Here is a 25,819-nt window from a genome sequence, read left to right on the forward strand (position 1 = left end):
CCAAGTTTTCTTTATGCAAAATGCTTTCTTAATGTCTCATCACCAAAATAAACTCTTTGATTTTGACCACTGAAAAGGAGAACATTAACCTTTAAACATATAAAGTATAAAAGATGATCAAAGGTTAAAAAAGCCACTAAAACAAAATGCAAAGTAGATGCTGTTAAAACATCTTTTTTTTTTTTTTTTGTTGGATACATTCTGTGCTTCCCTCCATCCAAGTAACAAAACCACAGTGGACAGTTTCACCTAGTATAGATGGTTTTTGCAAAATATTACCTGCTTCAATGGCAACACTGGAATGGAAGCTTGAAATGAAACTACCAGAAAAACAAATACAAGAATGCAGATTCAAAAATCCTCGTTGATTTGACAGACAGGTAGATCCATGTTTACTATTTTTGAGGTCTAAATTGCTTTTGGAAATTAAAAAAAAAAACAAAACAACACAAAACGAAACAAAACAAAACAAATATCTGCTGAGAATCACAGGAGGGGGAAGTAATGAGGAGCATTTACAGTGGAGATCTAAACTGAAGTACTTTCACTACAGTGAGTTCAAACTGTATCTAATCCTGCAGCCAAGACAACCTAAGTGTTCCAGCCTGACAGGGACAACCCTCGAAGTAATATCTGATTTTTGTTTTTTTAAAGTCATTTTACAGTGACATGATCATTGAGAAATAGTAAGGGCTTCTGGTGCAAAGCACGCTCCCTCTGCCACCTGCTGGGCCAGCACAGCAGCGGCTGGCACCCACCTTGGGTCTCAGCATGGGCATCATTCAAACTCTATCTAGATGGCAACTCCACAAGATACAGTCACAGCCAAGGCAATAAAATAATAGCATGTAAGTCCCTAACCCAACATAAATGTAGGGTAGATGGCATTTGATTTACTCTTTTCTACTGAGATTTTAGACACAGCATTTTACCTTATGTTTGTATATACCGATTTCATCACATTTTACACAATGGGTAAAATGCCTGAGCCCCAGGTCACTGGGACCCTGTACCTGTAAAAAAAGCCTTTATAAGTACTATTAAAAGCTATATTTAAGTTTCAAGTGTACAATGCACAATGGTCACATACTGAACAGCTTTGTAATGCCTTTGCTTTCCTCTCCAAGAGCCTCTCTCAACACATGGCTTTTGGCTTTACTTATGATGATCCCACTCTTAATGCAAAAGCATTAATTTCCTCAGTCTCATTTCTTCAACACATGAATGTATTTCCATACCATCCTACTCAGCAGAATGGCAGTATAATACCTTGTTTAAAAAGAGGAACCTGAGGCAGTGTTGAATGGTAACCAAGAACTGCAATTGCCAAATATGGGACATCCAAGATTGGATTTGTCTGCGGAACTCTTGATACTATGGTTTTAGTCATAACTCCTACTGCTTTCAGCTGTGCTTGTGAAGATTCAACACTTCGGCAACTCAGACATAAAGAAAATGAACACTGAAATTAAGTCAGATATGCGGATTCACAAGGATATTCTGCAGAACAGTCAGGCATTGTTTCCTGGAGGTTAAACTCTAAGACTTTCTCTTCCTGCAGTCCCACTCCTCATCTATTTAAAGACATAGAGAAGCCACATAACAGACAACACAAAAATGAAGCAAACAGAATGAAAAACCACACCCCCCACCTGCCAGACCAAAATTTACCATGGAGGAAATCTGTTCTGCACTCTGAATGAGACACCTGGGAGACACTGGACATAACATACAAAGATTAAGACATGATGTCTACAAAGAATGAGGTTGAATTGAGATGGTATGCTTCGCAGCTATAATTTCCAGATTTCTGAGGGCTTAATTTTACATCATTTATATAATAGTTTCTTATGATTACATACTGCAGGCTCTGAACAGTGGTGACAAAGTCAGGCCAAAAAGTAGGCACAATCTGAGTAAAGGGGTAAGAGTTGCACAAGAGACAAGCCACTCCTCCCTGCAATTGAGCTTCTACACTGTGTGAGGCTAGTAGAGTAGTTACAGCTTTCAATCCTTTCTCAATTACCCTCTCTCATGTAACATAACCTCTAGCATATAAATCTGCATATGGACAAAGCAATACAATTTCTTCTTCTTGTGTTCCTGAAAACAATGCAAGTGTTTGGGCTAATTTCCCCCTGACATCCTACGGTTAAAGTGTCTCATCATACAAAAGCTTCAGCAAAATTCATTAGTCTGTGAAACTGTCAGGCAAACTTAACAGTAGACCACGGTATTACCCCCACCTATAACATATAGGGGAACGCTACTTTTGCTGCCCAGATTGTAGTTGCAGTCCCAGAGTTTATGAGCAAATCCCAGCATTACCAGCACTAACGGTACTGACTCTTACAGGAATTAAGGCAATAAAGAGTTTTATAAGTTTTCTGACTGGTTTAAAATTAAACAATTACATGTAAATTTTAAAATTACACTTTTTAGGAAACTATTTTCATAGGAAGACACACCTTACAAATTTAAGTATGTTCAACACCTAGCTATGCATACTTGGCTGACACTACGATAATTTAAAAACAGCTTTAGATAGAAAAGAAACACACAGTCAGTGAAAACTAAGAGCTAGTTAATATTAGGTCCAACACATGCCAGCAGCACCTCACTTCAGGTGCTTGCTCTTACATTTGCCCACAACTCACCCAATGAACTCCAGCAGTATGGAGATGTCAAGCTCTGGTGGGATCCGGAACACAGAGCCCAGAACTTTTCGAGGTCTTCCTCTGCTCACTGGAACAGGCTGTGGGACAGCTAAAATATTCAAAAAGCCAAAATGCAAACACAGCTTGAAATAAAAGCAGCTTAAGAGGGGGCCTACAAGGATGCTGGAGAGGGACTCTTTGCTAGGGACTCTGGTGATAGGACAAGGGGTAACGGGTTAAAACTTAAACAGGGGAAGTTTAGACTGGATATAAGGAAGAAGTTCTTTACTGTAAGGGTGGTGAGGCACTGGAATGGGTTGCCCAAGGAAGCTGTGAATGCTCCATCCCTGGTGGTGTTCAAGGCCAGGTTGGACAGAACCTTGGGTGACATGGTTTAGTGTGAGGTGCCCCTGCCCACGGCAGGGGGGTGGAACTAGATGATCTTAAGGTCCTTTCCAACCCTAACTATTATATGATTCTATGCTCACATGCGCCAAGCAAAACAGATGAGCTCATAAGGAAAAAGAGCCCACGTAATTAATCTTTTTTTTTTAAATTACTAAATCAGCATTTCATGCATTTCATGCTGTGTATCTGAACCAGCATCTTATTAGCTTTCAGGATGGCACATCTCCAAAGAGCTGGTTATTTGACAGGAAGACAAAAAATAATTGGAATAATCCCTCGTTTGTCAACAGACTTTGAAGTTTTTATTTTTATTCCTTTATAATGTCTCTAGTGTATTAAGGGCCATAAAATAAATTTAACACACATTTGATCTGTATTTCCTGGTTATAGGCAGAATATAATGGTTAAAAAAAAAAAATCCCACGATCCAACTGCAGTCTGGGTTCAAGTACTGCCAGTTCCATCTATCTTGTAATCTGAGAACTGTGACTAGGCAATCAGACTACCAAGAATCCCCTACTTCCAATATTACATATCTTCTTTAGATGTGAGCTAATATTTCAAGGAAAGCCCAATAAATGGCATATTAAACACTTCCTTAACGATGTCCTCTAAAGTGATTACAGCTCACCTGGTTTGGGCACTTCTAATCCTCTTTCTTTATAGAAGTCATGCATTTGTTTTTTCTCCCCTGAAAAAAAAAATAAACCCAACACAATATAAAACAGATTAAAATGTTATTTCAGATGCTGAGAATATCCAAATAGTTTCCAGTGGTCAGAGCAGTGAAAACTTTCCAAGTTCCTACAGACCTTTATGAACACTAGTATTCCATATGAGGCTGGGACACTTAAGATACCCAGACTAAGAGTCTGTTAGTAAAAACTGAGAAGAAATCAGAGAAACTGGTGATAAATTATGCTGAAATAGCTGCAAAAACTAGTATCCTTCTGGCTGTCATGACTATTTTTATACCATCTTTAGTCCATATATATCCACTAGATCTGTATATTTCACTCAGTCCACCCAAGTGAACTGTGCGGATTCATTTGCTCCCAAAGTTCAAGGTAAATGACATGAGAGCGTGAGCACATCTAAAAATCAGAAAAATAATGTGACAGTGAGAAACAAGTAAAAGCATTTGAGGGAATCAGTCTTAGCAACCTTTTTTCAACTGAGCCAAGTGAACTTATTACATGGAATGGTATTTTCTCTACTTACACAAAAATATGACAATTAAATATTATTTGGATGTTTATCTGGATATGGTGTTTGACATGAAACCTGTGTTTCATAGGATATGTACCACTGTCCATAATAGCATGTAGCAACCAGAAAGATGCCAGTTGTCACAGGTAATTGATGAAGATTTATAACTAACTATTACAAAGCTATTTTAAAGAGTCTAGAGTAGAAACAGGACTTTGAATTAATCTGTTTTCTGTTCAGTCTTTTAAATCTCTAGATGGTAATAAAAAAAGAAAGGGACTTACTTTCCTCCAAATTGACAACTAATTTATAAACTATGTCTTGCAGTTGTCGGTCCAGCCTGTTAAAGAGTAAAAAAGAGTCTTTGGTGCAATACAGAATGGCTTTCATTAAAAGGTTATAGAGATGCCAAACACACTGTTGAAATGTGACACCCAAAGAGAAGGGTGACAGAGCAAGAACTCTGTATCTGTCTATATTCATGTCCTGACAGAAGAGCTCCAACAGAAGCCATGTAATGTTAAAAGCATCACCCTTCAAGAATTCACATACCATTTGAGAAACTAAAACCTCGATTTTCAGAGTTAAGTATACTATGCCAACAAAACTGTTTAAAAGTAAATCAAAGCACAAAATTAAGATCCCATATCACCTGTAACACAGAGCAAATGCATAAAAACACCTGGGGAGGGGGAACAAATCCTAAGAAGGGGTACAAACTAGATAAAACAAATTGAGCATTTTATCCTCACTGTTGTGATTAAACTTATATAAAGAAAAAACAGTCTGTTTCTTATCACTCTTCATTCATTTGAAACAGGAAAGCACTACAAGTCTGTAAAACAGAACATTTAAAAGCAAGCATCCCAACTTGAAAAACACAAACCGGCCCAAACCCATAAAAATGGCATGAACTTATTACCTGATATTATAAAGGGGTTGTGTCTGATGTACAACAATATTGCATTTTGGACACCTGTTGCTATAGTAGAAGTGTCTCACTATGCAGCTTTTACAAACTGTAAAGAAAAGAAACCCCATAGAAGTTACACATCATTACACAATACCATCTGTTTAAGCAAGAGGAGCAAGTACACCCAGACCTCTCAAAGTCTGTCAGAGACAGAATTAAGCAATTTGTTCAACTCAGGTAAACAGAAGCTCTCTGCTGTTTTCACTGTACATGTACTTTAAAAATTTGGAAGGAAAGCTACTAAGTTTAAATACTTAAATAACCCACTATCAAATCAGCTCCATATCAGCCTGAACACATCATGCCTTTCTGTAACATTTACCAGGAAACTTCTGAGAGACCACCACCAAGTTGCACTTGCAACATTATGCTGTCCCTACTAGACAGCTGTGCATTTTCCAGAAGTACAAACTGTCCTGAATGTTACATGGTATATATCAAACTAGCGAGCAGCGCCCCATGAAAGGGAAGGTTAGGAGGGGTGGGAAGGGCATGCTCTTCCTCTGGTAGTGGCTGGAAGGACTAAGAAGCTGTAATTCTTGGATTCAGGTAGGAATACGAGAATGGCTGAAAGTGGCAACTTCACAGAAAGTTTTATTAGCTATGAGAAAAAAACAGTTGTGTTAGCAATGGAAAAACCGTTAACACAAGGATTGAGGGAAAAAATGACAAGAGTACTGGAATCTGTTTTTTATTATCCAAATATTTCTACTTATCAGATCATAGACTAACGGCTCCATGGGTGCATATAACCTTTCTGTGTCTGAACTGGTACTTCCACACAGTCGCTTACTGAGTTTTGTGAATTTAAACATATCAACAACAGTTTTGGAAACTCTCTCGTACATTGTGAGCAGAGCCACTCAACCTTTTCTCAGTTATATACTCAAATTCCTAGAGCCTACTCAAAACCAAATAGTAAAAAAAAAAAAAAAAAGAAAAAAGAAAAAAAGAAAAAAAGAAGTAGCTCTATTTTTGTTTTATTTGGGCTTTATCTTTCCCTACATCTTCTTCCCTCTTAACCTGGGAAACTAAACTGACTTCATGATTGATTGATTTCATGATTTTCTGATGCTTAAAACATCCACAAATGTATTTTCCTTAAGGAACTGAACAAACAACATGTCACTGCAAACAGAGAATTATCTTTGTGAAGCCAGAACATCTCAACAGCTGATTATTGTTTGAATTTGTAGCTAAACTCTCAGAATGAAAATACCGATACTTACAGGTGTGCAGACATTCTGTAATGGTTGTAGCATCAATAAAGTAACCTTTGCAGATGGAACACAGGATGTAAGGGGTCAACTCTGCGAGATTTATCATACGCTACAAACAAAGACAGTTTGTAAGAGTTTCAATACACACGCTAAGCCATGAAATTTCCACAGCCTTAAATCAGGCAAAAAATCCTGATTTTCCTAAGACATCAATCAATCCTCATACACAGGCCTTTTCTAAAGACTTTCACCTAGTTTTCTGAATTGACATTTCTGTGAATGGCAATCAAATGGGTCTCATTAATCATACCTAAAAAGCAAACGATAAATGATTCCTTTGGGAAAAGTTATTTTGGATAAACTATTTAACAGAATATCAACTGATCAGCAAGCTTTAAGTGCATATTGGTAGCACATAATAATATATTTTCATGTTGGAAGTATACTTTCTCAAAAAAGAACAGATTTATTCTATAGCAATGATCCAAGATCTGCCTGAAAAAGGTAATGTGTTAGATTTTTATATTGTTTCCTCTAGTCTCAAAGCCAGAGTAAAGGGCTTTCTTTCCCTCAATGACACCAGTCACTTTGCCCATATTTTCTTTCATAGAATCATAAAACAACTAGGTTGAAAAAGATCTTTAAGATCAAGTCCAACCTTTACCCAGGGACTGCCAAGTCCACCACTAAACCATGTTACTAAGAGCCCCATCTACTTTTTCAGAAGTTTTTTTAAGTGTTTAACACTTCCAGGGACAGCGATTCCACCACTGCTCTGGGCAGCCTGTTCCAATATCTGATCACCCTTTTGATGAAGAAATTTTTCCTAATATCCAACCTAAACCTCCCCAGGCACAGCTTGAGGCCATGATCTCTTGTCCTATCACATGCCTCTTGGGAGAAGAGACTGACCGCCACCTCACTATAACCTCCTTTCAGGTAGCTGTTGAACAATAAGGTCCGCCTTGAGTCTTCTCCGGACTAAACACTCCAAGTTCCTTCAGCCACTCCTCATAAGACTTGTGCTCGGATCGTTCACCAGCCTCACTGCCCTTCTCTGAACATTCCCTCTACCACCCTGTCAAGCTATGCCAAGAGTTTGCAAGGGCTTCATTTACATGAGACAGATAAAATTAACTCGGGTAATAATAAAAAGCCTATCACCACATGGATTACATTGCCTAGACACGGGTCCAGATTCGCACCTACAACTTTCTAAAACATCTAAGTTGACATCCACTGCTTAGAGGACCCGGTTGGTAACCGCGGGCTGCTGCAGACGCGGGGCCTCCCTGAAGACACAGCGCTTCACACCCAGCAGCATTCCCACCGCAGGCAGGGCTTGCTACCGAGCGCCTCGTGCCCTCCTCACGCTCACACTGCTGCCCTCACCTCAGGGCCGTCCGCTGCCCCGCTCTGCCCTGGCCGCAGCCGCCCCGGCCCCCCACAGGCCCCGGCCGTGCCGCTATTGTGGGACATTGTAGCACACAAACCCCCCACCCCCGGCCCGCAGCCCCGAGCCGCACGCTCCCACCAACGGAGCGGGGCCGAGCACGCCGGGAGCGGGGCCTGGCGCGCGATACAGCCGTTGCGCGGGTGGCAGCCGGTGCGTCGCCGCCCCCCCCGTCCCCGCTTTTACCTCACGGTCGTCGTCCGAGTCGAGGTCCCCGTCGTCAGTCCCGAACCGAGTCCCGGGGTCCCCCTCGAGCTCTTCTTCCTCCATCTCCTCTTCGTCGTCGTCTTCCTCGTCGTCCTCATCAGCGCTGAACTCCGAGCGGCTCCGCTCGAACTCGAAGGGGACGGGGTGCGCCCCCGAACAGCTGGGAGCCCCTTCCATCTCCTGATCCTCATCGGCCGGGCCCGCGCCTGCTCCATCCCCGCCCGACAGCCCCAAGACCACGGAGCCGACGTCCACCTCCATGTCCACGGCTCGGGGTGAGGGGCGGGGACCGGAGCAGACGCGGGACCGTCTGCCGGCCGCCGGCGGGGGACAGCAGAGCGCAGCTCTCACCACAGGCCTCCTGCGGCGCGGGGCACGCCGGGAACTATAGTTAGAGCAGGCACAGGACTCCGCAGCTGCGCATGCGCCGAGGCTTGTAGTTTTTACAGCTTTTCTCAGTCTTTTTGTTTTTACACTCGACGCTCCTTCGACTAATAATGAAGCGCAGACAAATGCTTAATTTATCACAAAAGTGCGTCAATCATGAGATACGAGTTCCATTCAAAAGGAAGTTTTTATTCTGTAATATCACAAATCTGTATTTACCAATGAAAGAAGCAGCAATATTAGAAATACCTGAAAAACCAACTGACCTAGCCGTAACCAGTTTAATTCGGAGTAAGTCCAGTAAGGGCACACAGTCCAGAGGCCATCCTTTGTTCACTCTAAGAAGTGGCCTACTAACGCCGAAACAATCAATTTCTGAACGCGGTTTCCCGCGTATGTACACCAGGAGCGGCACTGAACTTCACAGTACCCATCCGCACAGTCACTATCCGAAGGAACACTTACTTAGTGCTAAAACACCTACAGCGCAACAGCCGCCTCTCAAACACTCCTCCGCATTCGCGCCACCTCTGCTACCCTAAAGCGCTCCTGGCAGATCGCAAAATGAAGTCGCCAGCGCCTAGGTAGGCAGTGGCAGCAATACTCATCCTTTGCCCTGACTGTCGCAAAAGCATCCGCGCCTGGCGGCGGCAGCCCATTACTGGGGAATGGAGGGCGATGCAAGATGGCGGCCCTGCATGAGGAGCCGGCGGAGGTGACGGCGGTAAAGCCGGATCCTGAGGCGGGGACGCCGCCGCAACCCCCCAGTGCTCCTCCAGTTGCCGCCGCCGCCGTTCCCGTCGCTCCCCCGGCCGCGGCGGCGGAAGGAGAGGCGGCGGGGAGCGGTGGGGATGCGGCGCCCCCGAAGCCCGCCGCACCGGGCCCGGCTGCCTCCCCGGCGGCACTGGACCGGCAGACGCTCGTGGCTGTGCTGCAGTTCCTGCGGCGTAGCAACCTCCGCGAGTCCGAGGAGATCTTGCGCCGCGAAGCGCGCCTACTCGGCGATGACCTCGGTTCCGCAGTCCTCAGCCCCACTGGCGCCGGGCTTCAGGGAGTCCCGGGTGGCGATGCGGATTCCATCGGCGGAGAGGCGCTGCTCAGCCGGGTTAGCGCCGCTGCCGCGACAGGAGGCAATGTCGCCACTGTCGCGTCCTCCAGCCCCGCGGTGGCAACGGTTGCCGCCGTTCCGCCAGGGAAAGGTGGGTGGGGCTCCTGAAGGCACTGTAGGGTCGCTGCTGCGTATGGGGGCCGCACCCACTGCCGGACCTCCAGGGACTCGGGGGCCTTTGTGTCTCTCGCAGCTTTGGAGGCTGGCCGTGATGCTGGGGCACGGGGGTCAGTGTCAGGTCGTGCTTCCCTTCGGGTGGCCTTCACTTGGGTGGGAAGCGAGACTGTCCCAGCTTTCTGGGGGGACCCCGGGTGTATCATTTCCCCATACGACTCGGGAAGAGATCAGGGGCTTCTGTGGACGCCCCACTGAAACAAGGGACCAAGGACTGGGTTATCTGTCGTATTTGCAAGGAGCACTGCCAAAGTGAGAGGTGCTTCTCCTTGTCTTTGTGCCCTATATCGAGGGGGGATCCCATCTTCAGCAGGCAGCTGAAGGTTTCCTATGTACTTAGATGTGATGGTCTAATGTGGCTGCAGGGGTGGGAACAGAGACCTGGTGTACAGAATATGATTTGAAGAAAGTGTCATAGACTACTTGGAGAGGAGGCTTTAGACATTTTTGGATTGAGTCGGTGGGTACTTGAGATGTCTTTTGGATAGTTGGAGTCTTAAGTATTTTTAATCAAGGTATGCTGTGTGGCACATTTACAGAATAGTATAATGAAATTTCAGAAACTGTTATGTCCAAATTCCAGTGAATGTATCCTATAAAGTCAGCTTGTTCCTACTATCACCTGATAAGGTTGTTTTTGTGTAGAAGACAAAACAGTGAAAATGTTTAATGACTTCTGTGGAGAACAGAGCTCTCGGAGCATTATCAAGTGATAGTCACTGTACTATAATGGTTGTGTGCTTGGTGAATTATTCACGCAATTAACTTAATTTCCTTGTTTACTGGAAGCAGAATAGTTACAGTGGGTATATCTTACAGCCTTAGAAAGATCCCACTCCTCATTTCAGATTTTATAGCCTTTTTGGTGGTGTTAGTGGCTTCTTCCTTTACGCTTACGATTTTAATTGGGTAAGACACTATAATACCTTATAGGCAACTGTTGGCAGGGAGAGCACGAAGGTGCTGGGAGATTTGGCTGCTGGACTGTGCTAGCATCCTCTCACTTGTATTGTTTAAACTTAGTGCTGAACAAGCACAAGACTTAGTGTCATGTTTTGCTCTGCTTACAAGTGGAGTTGTTAGCCACTGTATACATGCTAGCTCTTTCAGGCTATTTTACAAGCTCTTGTTTATGTTAATGCTTTTGCAGTTGGAGGAAGTGTTGTTGTGGAAGATCAGCCAGATGTGAGTGCAGTATTGTCTGCCTACAATCAACAGGGAGACCCGACTCAGTATGAGGAATACTACAGTGGATTAAAACACTTCATTGAGTGTTCTCTGGACTGTCATCGAGCGGAATTGTCTCAGCTGTTTTATCCTCTCTTTGTGCACATGTACTTGGAATTGGTCTACAATCAGCATGAGAGTGAAGCAAAATCTTTTTTTGAAAGGTAATCTGAAGTAACAGTACCATGGATTATACTAACTGTTCTTAAATCCTTTTCCAGTCTTCTGTCTCAGATCATGCTTTTGAACTGTACATGGGCATACTTTGAACCATCTGTATGGTGAACTGATGAGCTCTGTGCTGCAAAAAGTATCAATGAAGAGATACTTCTTTAGGGAAAGAGTATGGGATCATTTTTTTAGCACTGGAAAATTTTACTGAGATGCCAAAGTAATGTACGCTATGCGTATTGCTAATGTCATAACATGTATATTAAAATTCTTCAAGTGAGATTAAAGGAATTGTGGCTAATCTACAATTTTTTTTTGCTTTTACTGTGGCTCACTTCTTTATCACTTGAGAAGAAAATGGAATTTGTTGTCTGGATTCAGACCAATTCTGAAATATTTCAATCCGAATTGATAACTTTGTCTCTCTTCAATATGGTCAGCAAAAATGGTGCTGTAAATAGTTAAGATGTTCATTGCCACAACTATTTTATAACATGGTTTGAGTAAAAATGGAAAACTCTAGGCATATGTTAGCTATAACAAGTGGAGAGTGAGAAAAACATACACTGTAAAATGTGCATATTCATATAATGAATCAGATATAAATACATTCAAGTAGTCTTGCATAATAAAAAGTTACCTGTATTTTATGATGGCACAAATTAAGGTTTCATTTCTCTAAATAAACATGTCAGTGTAACTGTTTACTTCAGGTGAGAACTCTTTGGACATATGAAATTGTAAGGTTCCATTTGTGTGATTTCTTCATCTTGCTTTTTAACTGTTGAAATGCTCTTACTGTATACAGTAAATCACTCGTTTATCTTCCCCAGGATGCAATTTATTTTGGCAGAAAATAATCTCTTGTAGTCAGTACCTTCCAAAAGGTCCTTACATACATGTTTCATGTTAAAGTAATCTAAGGAAGTGTGCACTTAGGAGATAATGTTTCTGAAATAAATCTTAAATTGTTTCTATAGATTTCATGGGGATCAGGAGTGCTATTACCAGGATGACCTGCGTGTGTTATCCAGTTTAACGAAAAAAGAACATATGAAAGGTAATGAGACCATGCTGGATTTCCGAACAAGCAAGTTTGTGCTGCGAATTTCCCGTGACTCTTACCAACTCTTGAAGAGGCATCTTCAGGAAAAGCAGAACAATCAGATCTGGAACATTGTTCAGGAGCATCTTTACATTGATATCTTTGATGGAATGCCTCGCAGTAAACAACAGATAGATGCTATGGTTGGAAGCTTGGCTGGGGAGGCAAAACGAGAGGCTAATAAAGCAAAGGTAGGAGGCAGAGATTGTTGCACTTTTATAATTGAACAATTCTCCCTGGTTTTTACCATAGTACAGACTGATAACTGTCATTTGAGATCTTAAAAACAGCATGAACGGAAGGAAGAGAACTGTACAGATACTTGTTGGCAGTATCAACAAGATGTGTCACCTTAGAAGAAACTGTTAAACCCTTGTGAGAGACAATGTTGTATTCAGCCCACTGAACTAAACTTGAACTAACTCATAAATTACTCTGTGGTTTTAAAATGGATACCTGACTGTTTGGCTTCCTCTTGTACAACAGATGTAATTCTTACTGTCGGTTGTTACTACAGGGTATGTTTGTGTAGATCTTGAGAGCATAGTACTACAGTACTATATACATAAATTATGTAAACTAGGGATTATGCTGTAAGGAAGCGTGAAGAGATGGTGGGAGAATTTACAGATACCCAGATCAGTCACTGAGTAAAACAACAGAATGTGTACTACATTTGTTATGGACTAACCTGTAATGTACACACTAATATTAAACATAGCACTTCTAAAGTGCTTGGACTATTACATTGAAAACTTTCCATTAAAAAAAAAAAAAAAGTAGTTCTCAGTAAGAAAATCAATTACTGTTTTGTGTCGTATGTTTTATTGGCTTCCAGGTTTTCTTTGGCTTATTGAAGGAACCAGAGTTTGATGTGCCTTTGGATGATGAAGATGAAGAAGGAGAAAATGAGGAGGGAAAGCCAAAGAAGAAAAAACCAAAAAAAGACAGTGTAGGGTCAAAAAGTAAAAAACAGGACCCTAATGCTCCTCCCCAAAACAGGTACCAAGGGAATGATGTGTAGAGAAGTCCTGTTAAATCCAGTCATGTCATGCCAAACCTACATCGCTGTTCACATGACATTTTTAGCATTTGGCCATTTCAGCCCTACACAGCTTTAGCTGTAAGACTTCTAAGGGAGGTAATGGAAAGCTTAGCATATAACCCTCTGTCTTTACTCTTCAAGGCAATCTGAATTTCCCTTGATAATACTTTACTCTGCTATCCACTTATCTTTTCAGGTCATACTCAATTGTTTATCTTGTTCCACTGTCTTTTTGAAAGTCTTAAAGCTAACGGCTCTTTCTCTGATCAGTTAATCTACGTGGTCTTTCATTTATTCTAATTCTTGTTTTGTATTTGAATATTGAGGTGTAGGGTTGCATGCAAGGGTTTTGCTTTCTGTGTTTTGATTAATGATATGGAAGGTGCTTTTAGTTTGTAAAAATGTGTGCTTGTAGAATTCCTCTACCTGAACTGAAAGACTCTGACAAGCTAGATAAAGTCATGAACATGAAGGAAGCTGCACGGCGTGTGCGTCTTGGCCCAGAGTGTCTGCCCTCCATCTGTTTCTACACATTCCTTAATGCTTACCAGGTTGGTAAAAGAAGAGTTTGGGTAATTGGGAAAAGGGAATAAAAATTATAGATACCACTCTTAACAAAGAAAGAAGACTTGGCATCCTTGGCAAGGGTTGTTGGAGTATTTGGAATAAGTGTTGTAAAGTTGATGTTCCAAAACTTTAACAAGTCTCTTTAGAGGTTCCTTAAACTATATAATTTCCATGTTCCTTGGTTTTGCTCTGATTTTACCTGCTTTTGTTTTTCCTGTGGGCCCTGAGTGTATTCTGCAGCATGCAGAAGATGTTTTGCACCAGAATGCTGGATAATAGCACTGTTTTGTTGCTGTTAGCTCTGCTTCATTCGTACAGTTCATATATGCTTCATTCATACATGCTTCATTCAGTTTTATTTTTAATGGCACAAGAATTTACATGTTTATGTCGATCCTAAAATAGTCCCCTTTTATTTTTTGTAAATAAGTAAGGTTAATTTTCTTACTAGGACTTAGGATTTTGTAATATTTGAAATTCATCATGAAATATACAAACAATATAAATGGATATTTTGTGTTTAGGGTCTGACTGCAGTGGATATTACAGATGACTCTAGCATGATTGTAGGAGGCTTTGCTGATTCTACTGTCAGAGTGTGGTCTGTGACTCCAAAAAAGCTACGTAGCGTGAAAACAGCAGCAGGTAAGACAGACCATAACACTGAATATGAGAACGCATTACTTGTGACAGCTGTTTTTTGCACAAACAGAGAAAGATATCTATGTCAGGAGAGTTGTCTTCAGCAGTTAGATGCTTTGACTTTGAAGAAACTGTATGTGCACAGGTATATTGGATCACATCTTATATACTACCATTAGAAACATTTGTAAAGGAATGTGAAGTCTGGTTGTGTACACCTGGTGTGAGGTGGTCAGTGCATACAGTTTGGAACCAGCCATCTTGCTTCTGAACTGGATGATAACTACAGGGTGTAGTAGGGTGATCTAGGGGAGAGACTAGAGGTACTCTGGAGGAAATTATAAGAGAGAACTCTGAGAAGGATGGAGGAGAATGTCCTGTAGCTCAAAACCCACACAAATTCAGGCTGCTTTAATTCTGCTGTTTATGTAACAATATGTTGTGGTTGAAGCTAGATACCACACAGACACTTCTTAACCTTGAGATGTTTACCTGAGATGTGGTCATGATGTTCAGGAAATAGTAGCCTCACAGACTGAAAGTTACTTTGTGTGTAGCGTGCAGCTGTCAAAACATGTCTGTAAAGAATGCTGTGGCATATTAACTTCCTGGGGAAAGGCATGAAAAATTGGCATCTCTATAAAGAAGATGTTATTGTGTTTGGAGGCTGAACAATGTATTTATGAAAAATAACATGTCAGGATTAATTTATTTTAGCTCAGTTAAGACTTAAGGAAGAGTGATTATTATGTAATTTTCACCTTTTACAATGGTAAAAAATCTTCCAAGTGCCATTGCATATTTCAAACTTGCCAATTCCCAAGTACTTTTAGAGAGAATATTATTTGTTTTCTGTTCATGGCATTTATCTTTGAACTCCTGACAGTTACTATGATACATGAACTTTGTTATATTGCAGACCTTAGTCTCATCGACAAAGAATCAGACGATGTCTTGGAGAGGATCATGGATGAGAAAACAGCAAGTGAATTGAAGATTTTATATGGTCACAGTGGACCTGTCTATGGCACCAGCTTCAGTCCTGATAGGTAAAAGGAGTTTACGAGCTAATTAATTTGCTAATCTTGAGTTTTAATTGTATGATACTGAATGCAAACATGTTCTTCATGTGGCTTTCTCCAGATAGTTAAAGCAATTCTTGTTTATGCAGCTTGTAAGAAACTCTGAGTGTAAGTGTTCATTATGCTCAGGTATTGGGCACTGTCAGCTATTGCTGAAATCAACTGGAGCTGAGGGTGCCAGCACCTTTTTTGAGGTTTAGGACTTTGATGGCAAAATAGACCATCTTTTTTGCAAACTGTTTAAGTTGGGCTTGAACTAACTGAATTGTAGAGAAGAGCAACTACATCAGTGATTTCACTTGCAGTATTGCAAAACATAAAACCAGACTGAGTACCATCGTTGCACTTCTTCCAGTTTCTCATATTCTACTGAGACGTAATTTTCAAAATTTATTGAATGGTATCTTTAAAAGAATAGATTTAAAACTATTATGTCATTATGAATGTCTGGACAGTAGAAAGGAAGTTTTAAATGTCTAAACTTTTGCTTTTGCATGTGTCTAGTCAGGAAACACCCATCACAGAAACACAGCTGAGAAGTGAACTTTGTGTGGAATGTAAATATAGAATCTGGAATTGGGAATGTGAGCATTATATGAATTTTCTTTGAGAGATTTCTGAAATTTTGTTTGGAGTGACATTAAAAGATTTTAGTTTTTTTTCAGTAACATAGCATAGCAGTTTACTAGTTATTTTTTTTCATATACCTGGCATTCCTGAGTAAAGAACAGCTCTGTGTGCTGGGGTTTTATTTGTTTGCCTATTTGTGTGGGTTTTTTGGTTTGTTTTTTTTGCCCATAACCGTTACTGTGTAATCAAAATTAGTGGTCAACATCCAATTGTATCTCTTTTTTGCATAAGGACCTAGGACAGGATTCTTGAATCAGTTACTGTTGCTTACCCCATCAAAATGCTGATTTATATGTGATATGCTAAACAGATGCTGCTCAGGGGACATAGACATCTCACAACATTCTTGCAAAGATTATACAGTCTGTGTGCAAGTCTGATATGTAATATGCTATACTTTCTCCTGTGACAGGAACTATCTCTTGTCCTGTTCTGAGGATGGCACTGTCAGATTATGGAGTCTTCAAACATTCACATGTTTGGTGGGATATAAAGGACACAACTACCCAGTATGGGATACGCAATTCTCTCCTTACGGTTATTACTTCGTGTCGGGGGGACATGACAGAGTGGCTCGGTAAGAAGATGGATGGGTTTTTACTTGTCTGGGTTGGTTTGGGGCGAATTAACCCTGAAAGTGATTACTTGATATAATCCAGCCTGCCCTAATACTGGAAATACATTTTATTTCATGTCAGTTAAAATACTGAACAAATTTTTTAATGTAGGTTGTTTTTTCAACATGCATCAGGTTATCTGACAACTAAAGAGATGGTATTTCTCTTGTGTTACTATCTGATTAGAAGTATTCTCTTCTGGTTTGTTTAACAACTTGACAGAATATTCTTAATTTCTCCCTTTAGAGAAGTATGCTTTGGAAAAGCACACTTTTCCAAAACAGATCATGCTAATTCAATAAACTGAACAGTAAGAAACCACTTCTTTTTATTCCTCAATGGTTTGGGTTGGAAGGAACCTGTAAAGGTCTTTTAGTCCAACCTCCTTCAATGGGCAGGTCCATCTTCAACTAGACCAGGCTGCTCAGAGCCCTGTTGAATGTTTTAAGGGTCATCTACCACTTCTCTGGGCGATCTGTTCCAGTGTTTTACAATGAGAGTGGTGAAAATTTCCTCCTTATATCTATTCTAAGTCTTTTTTAGTTTAAAACCATTACTTCATGTCTTATTGCAACAGGCCCTGATAAAAGTTTGTCCCCATCAGTTTTATAAGCCTCCTTTAAGTACTGAAAGGCTGCTATGAGGTCTCCCCAGAGCCTTCTCTTCTCCAGGCTGAACAATCCCAACTCTCTCAGCCTGTCTTCAAAGGAGAGATGTTCCATCCCTCTGATGATTTTTCTGGCTCTCCTCTGGACCCGCTCTAAGAGGTGCAGATACTGAACTTCATCAGGGTTCTTACTAATAAAAGCTTTTCTTTTCAGTCTGTGGGCAACAGATCACTACCAGCCTTTACGAATATTTGCTGGTCATCTTGCTGATGTGACGTGTACCCGATTCCATCCAAACTCCAATTATGTTGCCACAGGCTCAGCAGACAGAACTATACGGCTCTGGGATGTTTTGAGTGGGAATTGTGTCAGAATATTCACTGGACATAAGGTAAAGGGTGTTATCACTTGCAGTGTGAAAGTGGTTTTATTTCTGTGGTAAGATTCTGAAGAGTAGCGTTCAGAATGCCTGTGGCTTGACTGACTGAATGTGGGTAGATTTAATTGGCTTGCTTGTTGTTCCCTCTCAAATGTCTGTTTTAGGGACCAATTCATTCACTGGCATTTTCTCCTAATGGACGATTCCTGGCTACTGGAGCAACAGATGGAAGAGTTCTGCTGTGGGATATTGGACACGGCTTGATGGTTGGAGAATTGAAAGGGCACACCGACACTGTCTATGCCCTCAGATTCAGTAGAGATGGAGAGATTTTAGCATCAGGTAAAATTCACTGGAAACAGTGAAGTTTCTGTTGTGTTCCATACATTGTGTTCCATACATCTGAAGAATTGGCTGCTTAAATTGTGAAAGACAAAGTAGAATCACTTGCTTAGCAAAACCAGCAACTTAAAACTGCTGGTACAAGGCAAGTTCTTCACTGCACTGTGAAATATGGCCCCTGCAAAATTCTGCTGTTTTCCCTATATCAAACTGTTATTATGTGACTTAGAATCAAAGATCTGCTGAAATTGGCATCTAGCACACAGGAGGGTCCTGCTTTTTCAGTGCTAGGTTATCTAATCCAAACCCAGGTGTTTTGAGAGAGAAGTTCTTTGTGCTTTAACCCCAGGACACTCAGGTGAGATTACAGAAAAGCTGAAATCCTGGTAACTTTTATGTGTTAGACGCTTGTGAAAGTCTGTTTCCTTGCAGGATGAGGGCATAAGCCTACAGTTATGAGAAAACCTGCTTTTTGAGCTTTAATTTTTGTTAACTTGCTCCCCACTAACTTTTTTTGTATATCTTGTTTATTAATAGGCTTCAAAGTATTGCTCATTTTTGTTTTTAGGTTCAATGGATAACACAGTTCGCCTGTGGGATGCTGTGAAGGCATTTGAAGATTTAGAAACCGATGACTTTACTACAGCTACTGGACATATAAACTTGCCTGAAAACTCACAGGACTTGTTACTAGGTACATACATGACCAAATCAACCCCGGTTGTACACCTCCATTTTACACGCAGAAACTTGCTGCTGGCTGCAGGAGCCTACAGTTCACAGTGAATCTGAAACCTGCAAGACTGACTGTGCCAAGTCACTGCATTCATGACCTCAGGATGTGAGATAAGGAGGAATGTCTTGTACAGGTGAATTCCACTAGGAACAAAACTATATGAACTAATGCAAACAGCATCTCTCAGTTCTGCTATTTCATATTTATCTACACCTTGAAAATGCTGAAGATTGACAAGACATCGTGGCTGTAAAAGAAGGAATTGTTTGTGGTGCTTTTGAAAAAAAAATATATATACATGTATATGAAAATAGCTGTCTCATCTTGGAGATGATATTGAGCTCTGCTGAAACTTGGGGAAATTTAACAGCCTTATTATCTGTTCTCAAATGATTTTTTTAAAGCACTTAATTTATGGTTAGCAGATGTTTAATCTATCTCAAACACAAGAGAAAACTGTTCAGTTTCAGGAACGAAGAATGTAGTTTAATTCGCTAGAGCCTGGGCTGGGCAGCAGGTATGGTGAGAGTATCCTAGCAACAAACAGGGCATTGGAAGAGTAGGTCCTGCAGGCAGAGTCCTGTGGGGGACTGCTGTAAAATGACGCATATGGGGTTTGTGCATCTGAGTACTAAGTCCTGAGAGGATTTCAAACTCCTGTACTCTTTTGAGTTACGAGAAACACAGACTTTGTTATTCTGTTCTTAGAGGTAGCCAGTGCTGTGTGACAAGCAACCAGAAGTGCAATGTGAACTTAATTTACCTTCATACTTTATTGTCTGAAAAAGGAGGGGGGACACGACTGAGGCATAACTGAAATACCCATTATTCAAAAAGTTGACTTAAACCCTTTTCCATTGTATTGGATCTAAAAGAACTTTAATAACCTTTATCATTTCTGCGTAAGGTTTAATATTGCAAAAGGCAAAACTAGCCAAGAAGTCAAAACATTGCAGAGTAAAAGGATTAATCAGACCGAAGTGTATTATCAGTTTGTTTTTTGAAAGGCCAGCTCATCTGTTGCAGTGACAATTTCCACCCACAAAAACTGTAACCCAGGAAGGCTTCCTGGACAACCAGTAAAGCTCAGTGCTTTTTTGCTAAGAAAGATTAAAACGTCCAAGACATTGGGAAGTATACTTCTTGTCTTTGAGCAAAACCCACCACCACCAAAAGACAGGCCCATAGTCTGCTGGGATTATAGGCTTGTTTTGTTGGGTTTTTTATCTCTCTTAGAACCTGTATAGAGGGAAACCCATTTTGTGTTCCTCAGTACTTTCCAGTAAGGGCTGTGCCACTTGAACAACCTGCTGGCTCTCTAATGAAAATAAAAACAAGACTTGACATTTCCTAGGTAGAGTAAGTGGAGAACTACCTCCCTTTTCATCCTTTCTCTGACTCCAAGTCTTGGAGTATTGTAATGTGTATTATACATTACACATCAAAGCAAAGGGTGGAAAATTGAATAGGAAGCTCACCTGGAAATGTTTTTTTTTTTTTAAAAGAAAAAGATGTTAAATCAAAATATTATGCTCTCTTTTTTTGTGTGTGTAATGGTACCCCACAAAATTTCCAAGCTCTCGATATGACCAGTTGGACTTAAGTACAACTGTGGTGAATCAAGTTACCTAAAACAAAGCATGTAATTTTGACAGCTTAAAAACAACACTGCCATATTCTGCCTTTATATTTTGTACAGTTTTATACTTTTGATACTATAATAAATACTAAAACCACAGTTTGTGTCTCTTATGTTACAAGAAAGTATTTTCTTCTTGGCTGCAATGGAAGCAAGAGCAGTGCTTTTATCTGTGAGCACTCTGCTAAGAGAAACAAAGTAATTCAGAAGCAGGTGATGACAAGGTGTTTCAGGTAAATCACCTGAGGGTAGATGATAGGTTGTAGCTAACTGGATCTATTACATTGTTACAACAACCAGTATTCAGCTGGAAGGTTGCATACAGCAAAGGCCATTTATTAAAACAAAACTCACAGGAGAGGAAGATGACTACATTTAATCAGAAAGCCCAGAATCTACACATGGCTTAAAAAAATACATAAACTAGAGTGAGAGAGCACAGAGACCTGTAATTTCTCTCTCCTTTTTATCAAGCAACCATGCCTACCTCTTCCTGCCCTCAGTTTGGGAGTATAGTTGCATTCTTTAGCACCAGCAGTCCCAGTGTCAACCCTGCTGCTGGCTCCTATCTGAAAAATGTGGTGCACTATAATCACATTTATACATCAGCACTGAGGGGACATCTAAGGCAGGTTCTGTGTTCTGAGCTACAGAAAGACACTGGATAATGCAACAAATAGTTTTAGTGTTGGGCTGGGAGGGGACTGCATATATTTAACTGTGGTAGGAGCACCCCGTTTATTAAGAGTCTATGTCCAAGAAAAACTGAACTACTTCAGTGACTGTTTACAAACATGCAGGGTTACAAGAGCTTAACATCATCAAAGTAAGCCATTTTCTTTCTGGCAGTTATCTCTAAAAGGCAAGTAAATCAAATACCATCATTTATCAGTCTAATGTGGGAGGTTTTGCATGATAACCAAACAGGACCTATGCAAAATATGGACAACTGAGACAGAAGTTGTCATCTGTACTGCATTAATAATTGTGAAGAAGTCATGATTTCCATGTAAGCTACTAGCCTGGAGTACAAAAAAATAGGAGCAAACAGGTAAATGCAAACCATGTGAGCCCACCATTACCCACTGAGACATGGAAGTGTGGAGATGCTTTCACCAACTGTAAGCTCTATGCCAGCATTATGGTCTTTCCCAGGTTATTTCCAGGTGCTCAGAACACTTTAGGATGTATTGTAACAACAGAAGAGTTTAGTTAAGATTGTAATTACAAGGATCAGTTACTCCATCTCTGCTATAAATAGCCATTTTTTGACAGAGGAAAAACAAGAAGTTCACATTTGTTATTTTTTTGCACCATTTCATATTTCAAATAAAACAAGTAATCATTTCAATTTTATTAGCCACAACAGCTTGCATTACACTGATACAGATTGGAGGTTCAGACATGCCAGCAACCTGCCAAGAGAAGAGAGATCAAACATAGCAAGTCTTGCACAGTGGTACTAGTAACTGAGCCCCCCCTCTCCCCAAGCCCAAACAATTTTAGTTACAAGCAGGCAAATTCCAGCATCCACAGGAACAACCGAGGTCCCTTTATAACACACAATGATGCTCAAGCTTATTGTTTCCTACCCCTTTTTGCAGACTATGAGGACAGCCCATAGTTTTTTTCGAAATGTCATTTCAGTGGAAATTTGTATTTGAAAGCAACTCTACAATTTTGTAACACTTGGTTGTTGCTATACAAGAGCAATCGCTTCTATACAGGCCTTGCACAGTCAGGTGTGCAATATATATAGCTCCATTGCATGGTGCTCCTCTATTCTGTTCAAAAGGTTTAACAGACTGCATTAACCTCTGCTTGGAATTCTCTAATACGACCAAGTCCTCAACTCCTATTTTATTATTTCAATAACATACAAAGCAACAGTGTCCTGGGTTCAGCAGTAGCAGTCATTTTTCCTATTACAGTTATTCCTATTTTACAGCAAAAGGTCAGACCACAGGCACCCAATAGTTGTAGGCAAAGCCTGATATGCCTAACTGCAAACCCTTCCATTCCTCCTTCCTTGATTACCCTTCATCCCTGCACGCGGTCTGTAGTCCCATTCACCATGTCAAAACAAAAAGAATACTGGTACCCTATATTGACTACATCCCCCTTTAACAACCTACTTAATTCAGAATGCCCCAAATAAACTGATGCTATGGTTTACTTAAGGTTTAAAATTATAAATACAAAGTTCACATGCCTGTGTTTCTCTCTCTGTAACCACACTGGATTGTTAGCAACATGTCCCTTGTAACTGTTTCTTCTTGGCCTTGTGCTGAAACATTTTGGTCCTGGAACACACTTACCATTTACTTATCTGCCACAGCAGGAGTTTTGTTTTTGGGTCTAAGCTTGAAATACAAGACGATCAGTGCAATGCCCGTGTATGTTGCTATTACATACTGGAAAAGATAAAAGTTTAGTTTCAGTCTAATATCCAGAAAACACCATCATCCTAGACTACAGCAGTTAATATACGTAACACATACATTCCTCCTGCCTGTGATGGTGTAGGAATTGAAGTACTTCGCAAATCCAGTGAACTGGTGTTGAGATCCCGAGTCATGGCCAGCCATGGCTGCTTGTCCTAACAAGCAATACAGGACAGTTAATGAACTGAAAGTCAGTTGGACAGGATCAACAGAAAAATCAAACTAACCTTGACACTGAATTTAGGAATGCCACTGTCAGCTATTAAATCTGCTTTCAGGACATTCAACAGACAGTGAATACACACATGGAACAGGCACCTTCAGAGCACTGTATCTTAAGGTACAAAACAGGTTACAGAAGAGCTGATAAATAAATGAGGGGTTCTGAAAGGAAGAACATTTATGATTTTCAGAGTTCATTCAAATGGGTTTAAGCATAAAACCCAATAAACATCAGGATGATGACTCTAAAAGGGAAAAATCCTCAGAATACTTGTGAAGAAAAGTCCTGCCAGTCCTGCCAACACAACCATTCATCACAGGCAAGTTTCTACCAATTGTTCATGAATCCGCAGTACCCAATTAAGATGAATCTTCACTGGTTCAGCTAAGAAACAGCTCAATGAGATACTCAAAAACTCAGTGACAACATTCAGAGTAGACCACTACTCTGTTTTGTTATTCAAAATGATGCTTTACAACATCCATACCATATTAAAGTGCAAGTGTTGGTAATGTAATGTTGTTGCTCTCAGCTGTATATCTCTATTGCATCTTACTTTCTAACCCTAGTGTTCACAGATCTAGATAAAAATATACTTTTTTTTCCTCTCCAGTTATTTTTCAGCTAGATCAGCAAGTTATTAGAGCCAGCCTCAGAAGTGCTTTCACAGGACAACAAAAACACTAAGTACATGAGGGCACACTTATATTTTGTCTGTGTCTGGACTAAAGTTTCACATCTAAGATGTTCAGTAACATAAAAGCATGGTGTGGCTACAGTAGCGTACTTCCAGATTCACCAAATGGTTCAGGTTGGCACTGCAGAGATGGCACAGTCCAACCCCAACCTGCCCAAATCAGGGGAACGCATCCAGTCAGGTCTTTAATACCTTCACAGATGGAGACTTCACAACTCCCCGGGAAAACTGTTCCAGTGTTTGTCAGACTTAGAATAAAAGTGATTTTCTTTTTAATGTTTAAAGATACATTTTTCTTACGTTTAAGAGGGATTGATGTTTAGGACAAACATATTGTTTTGTAATGCACCCCAAAACAAGCACACATATCATATGGTTGCCAATCAAACCAGGCAGATGCTCTAGCCACTGGTATCGCAGAAGAGGGACACAAGACATTGCTACAGCAGGTACTATGCTAATTAACATAGCTCTTAAGCAAACCCAATCCAGTAATGTATCTCTGGTGCATAATCAGGTAAGCATGCCTGCAAGTGGACTAACAGCTAAAAATCTCAATGAAACAAACTCCGTAAGTATTAGCCGTATGTGACTTGGAAAGTCAAGGTCACCTTTTCTTACGCCTGACCGACAGAAAACCCTGGAGTCACTGCGTCTTTCCGAGGCCGGCTCAGAGCCCAAACACTACTATACAGCTTTTCTTTATCAGAACAGGCCGGTGCCCTTGCCATTCCCGGGCCGCTCCCCCTTGCTGCCCTGACACCGGGCGCCACCGGCTGCCGCACTCGCTGCAGCCCCGCACAGCAGCCAGGCCCATCTCGCTGGCTCAGACAGCCGCGACCCGGGCGCTCCCTCCCCTCAGCTCCCTCAGGCCAGGGGAAGGGACTCAGAGGCTGAAGGTCGCGGGGGCCCGTGGGGGCCCATGGGCACGGGCACGGGCGCAGCCCGCAGCCACGGAGAGCCACCCTCCCGCCCGGCGGCACAGCCCTATAAGAGGGGTGCACGGGCAGGTGTCTGCGGAGTCAGGCTCGCTCCCCACGGCTCCTCGCCGTACCTCAGCCGCTGCCGCTGTCCCACCGCTGCCGCCGCGCTCTGCCCTTCCTCAGCGCCCTCCCACAAAATGGCGGCCGTAGAGCGCCGCGCGCAGCCACCGCAAGCCGCGCTGATTGGCTGCCCTCTCCCCAGTGTGAGGGTTGTCTCCGCCCCCTCCTCCTGGTTGGCTGAGGAGTGGTTCGCAGCTTCCGCCTGACCTTTGCCTCCTGCCCTAGGTACTGCTTCCGGCGGCTGGCCGTGCTGCCGCGTGTGGCTCTCAGTCGCGGCTTGCCGGCGGCGGCCAGCGAGGCGCTGCGGGGACGGAGCGGCGGCGGCCGCGGAGGTGAGGCCAGGCCCCTGCGGGCAGAGCTCCAGCCCTGCCCTGCCCGCTCCCACTGCGCGGCGTGGCTCGGGTACCGGCGGCGGAAGGGGTCTCTGTGGCTTAGCGAGCCCTCTGCTGAAGTGTGCCTCCGTGAGCTTCAGTGTTACGTGTGCTTTCTCGTTTAAATGAGGTCTCTGTGCCTGGGAGACTGCTTTAAATCTGACAACGTCCTGTTTCAGTGCAGGGTTCTTCAGAGTTGCTGTTGACAAAAGTAATGCGTAGCATGTGGATCGTGACCTAGTGAGTGAGGTGTTGTTTATTCATGGAAGTGTAGTAAGGGTGAACATCTGTTTTAGTGACATGGTGGAGTCTAGGCATTCCAGGGGTAAAGGTTGGATTTGATGATGTTAAAGGTTTTTTCCAATTCTGTGATTCTGTTATATGTATGTAATAGAGCTACTCTATAGCTCTCTCCATATAAAATATATGCTATAGAATAGATTTTCTTATATATA

The 25,819-nt window shown here is 41.8% G+C and overlaps 3 protein-coding genes across 3 annotated transcripts in view; 1 reads left to right on the forward strand and 2 right to left on the reverse strand.

Moving 5' to 3' along the window:
- The window catches only part of PCGF6 (polycomb group ring finger 6), a 25,643-nt gene extending 16,470 nt beyond the window's left edge, over positions 1-9,173 (reverse strand). Inside the window, exons 1-7 of the mRNA XM_057420979.1 lie at positions 9,052-9,173; positions 8,107-8,512; positions 6,477-6,576; positions 5,197-5,293; positions 4,559-4,614; positions 3,697-3,756; positions 2,658-2,766 (exon numbers count right to left, since the gene is read on the reverse strand). Of these exons, the coding sequence (XP_057276962.1) occupies positions 2,658-2,766; positions 3,697-3,756; positions 4,559-4,614; positions 5,197-5,293; positions 6,477-6,576; positions 8,107-8,512; positions 9,052-9,173 (950 nt within the window). The remainder of the gene's footprint in view (positions 1-2,657; positions 2,767-3,696; positions 3,757-4,558; positions 4,615-5,196; positions 5,294-6,476; positions 6,577-8,106; positions 8,513-9,051) is intronic.
- On the forward strand, positions 9,167-19,724 carry TAF5 (TATA-box binding protein associated factor 5). The gene is made up of 11 exons (XM_057421017.1): positions 9,167-9,713; positions 10,947-11,187; positions 12,175-12,490; positions 13,138-13,301; positions 13,760-13,895; positions 14,436-14,556; positions 15,473-15,602; positions 16,678-16,842; positions 17,704-17,881; positions 18,034-18,211; positions 18,780-19,724. Exons 1-11 carry the CDS (start codon positions 9,200-9,202, stop codon positions 18,995-18,997), a joined length of 2,361 nt encoding a protein of 786 aa, XP_057277000.1. The 5' UTR covers positions 9,167-9,199; the 3' UTR covers positions 18,998-19,724.
- A 2,200-nt stretch (positions 19,725-21,924) lies between these two features.
- Positions 21,925-23,238, reverse strand: ATP5MK (ATP synthase membrane subunit k). Its single transcript, XM_057421026.1, has 3 exons — positions 23,088-23,238; positions 22,905-23,000; positions 21,925-22,001 (listed from the first exon to the last, which is right to left on the reverse strand). The coding sequence occupies exons 1-2, from the start codon at positions 23,172-23,174 to the stop codon at positions 22,908-22,910; spliced, it is 180 nt and encodes a 59-aa protein (XP_057277009.1). The 5' UTR covers positions 23,175-23,238; the 3' UTR covers positions 21,925-22,001; positions 22,905-22,907.
- Between the last annotated feature and the right edge of the window lie 2,581 nt (positions 23,239-25,819).

Source organism: Pezoporus wallicus, unplaced genomic scaffold (assembly GCF_028554395.1).
Source record: "Pezoporus wallicus isolate ANWC-B61680 ecotype Strahan unplaced genomic scaffold, APGP_CSIRO_Pwel_v1 contig_3365, whole genome shotgun sequence".
Lineage (NCBI taxonomy): Eukaryota > Metazoa > Chordata > Aves > Psittaciformes > Psittacidae > Pezoporus > Pezoporus wallicus.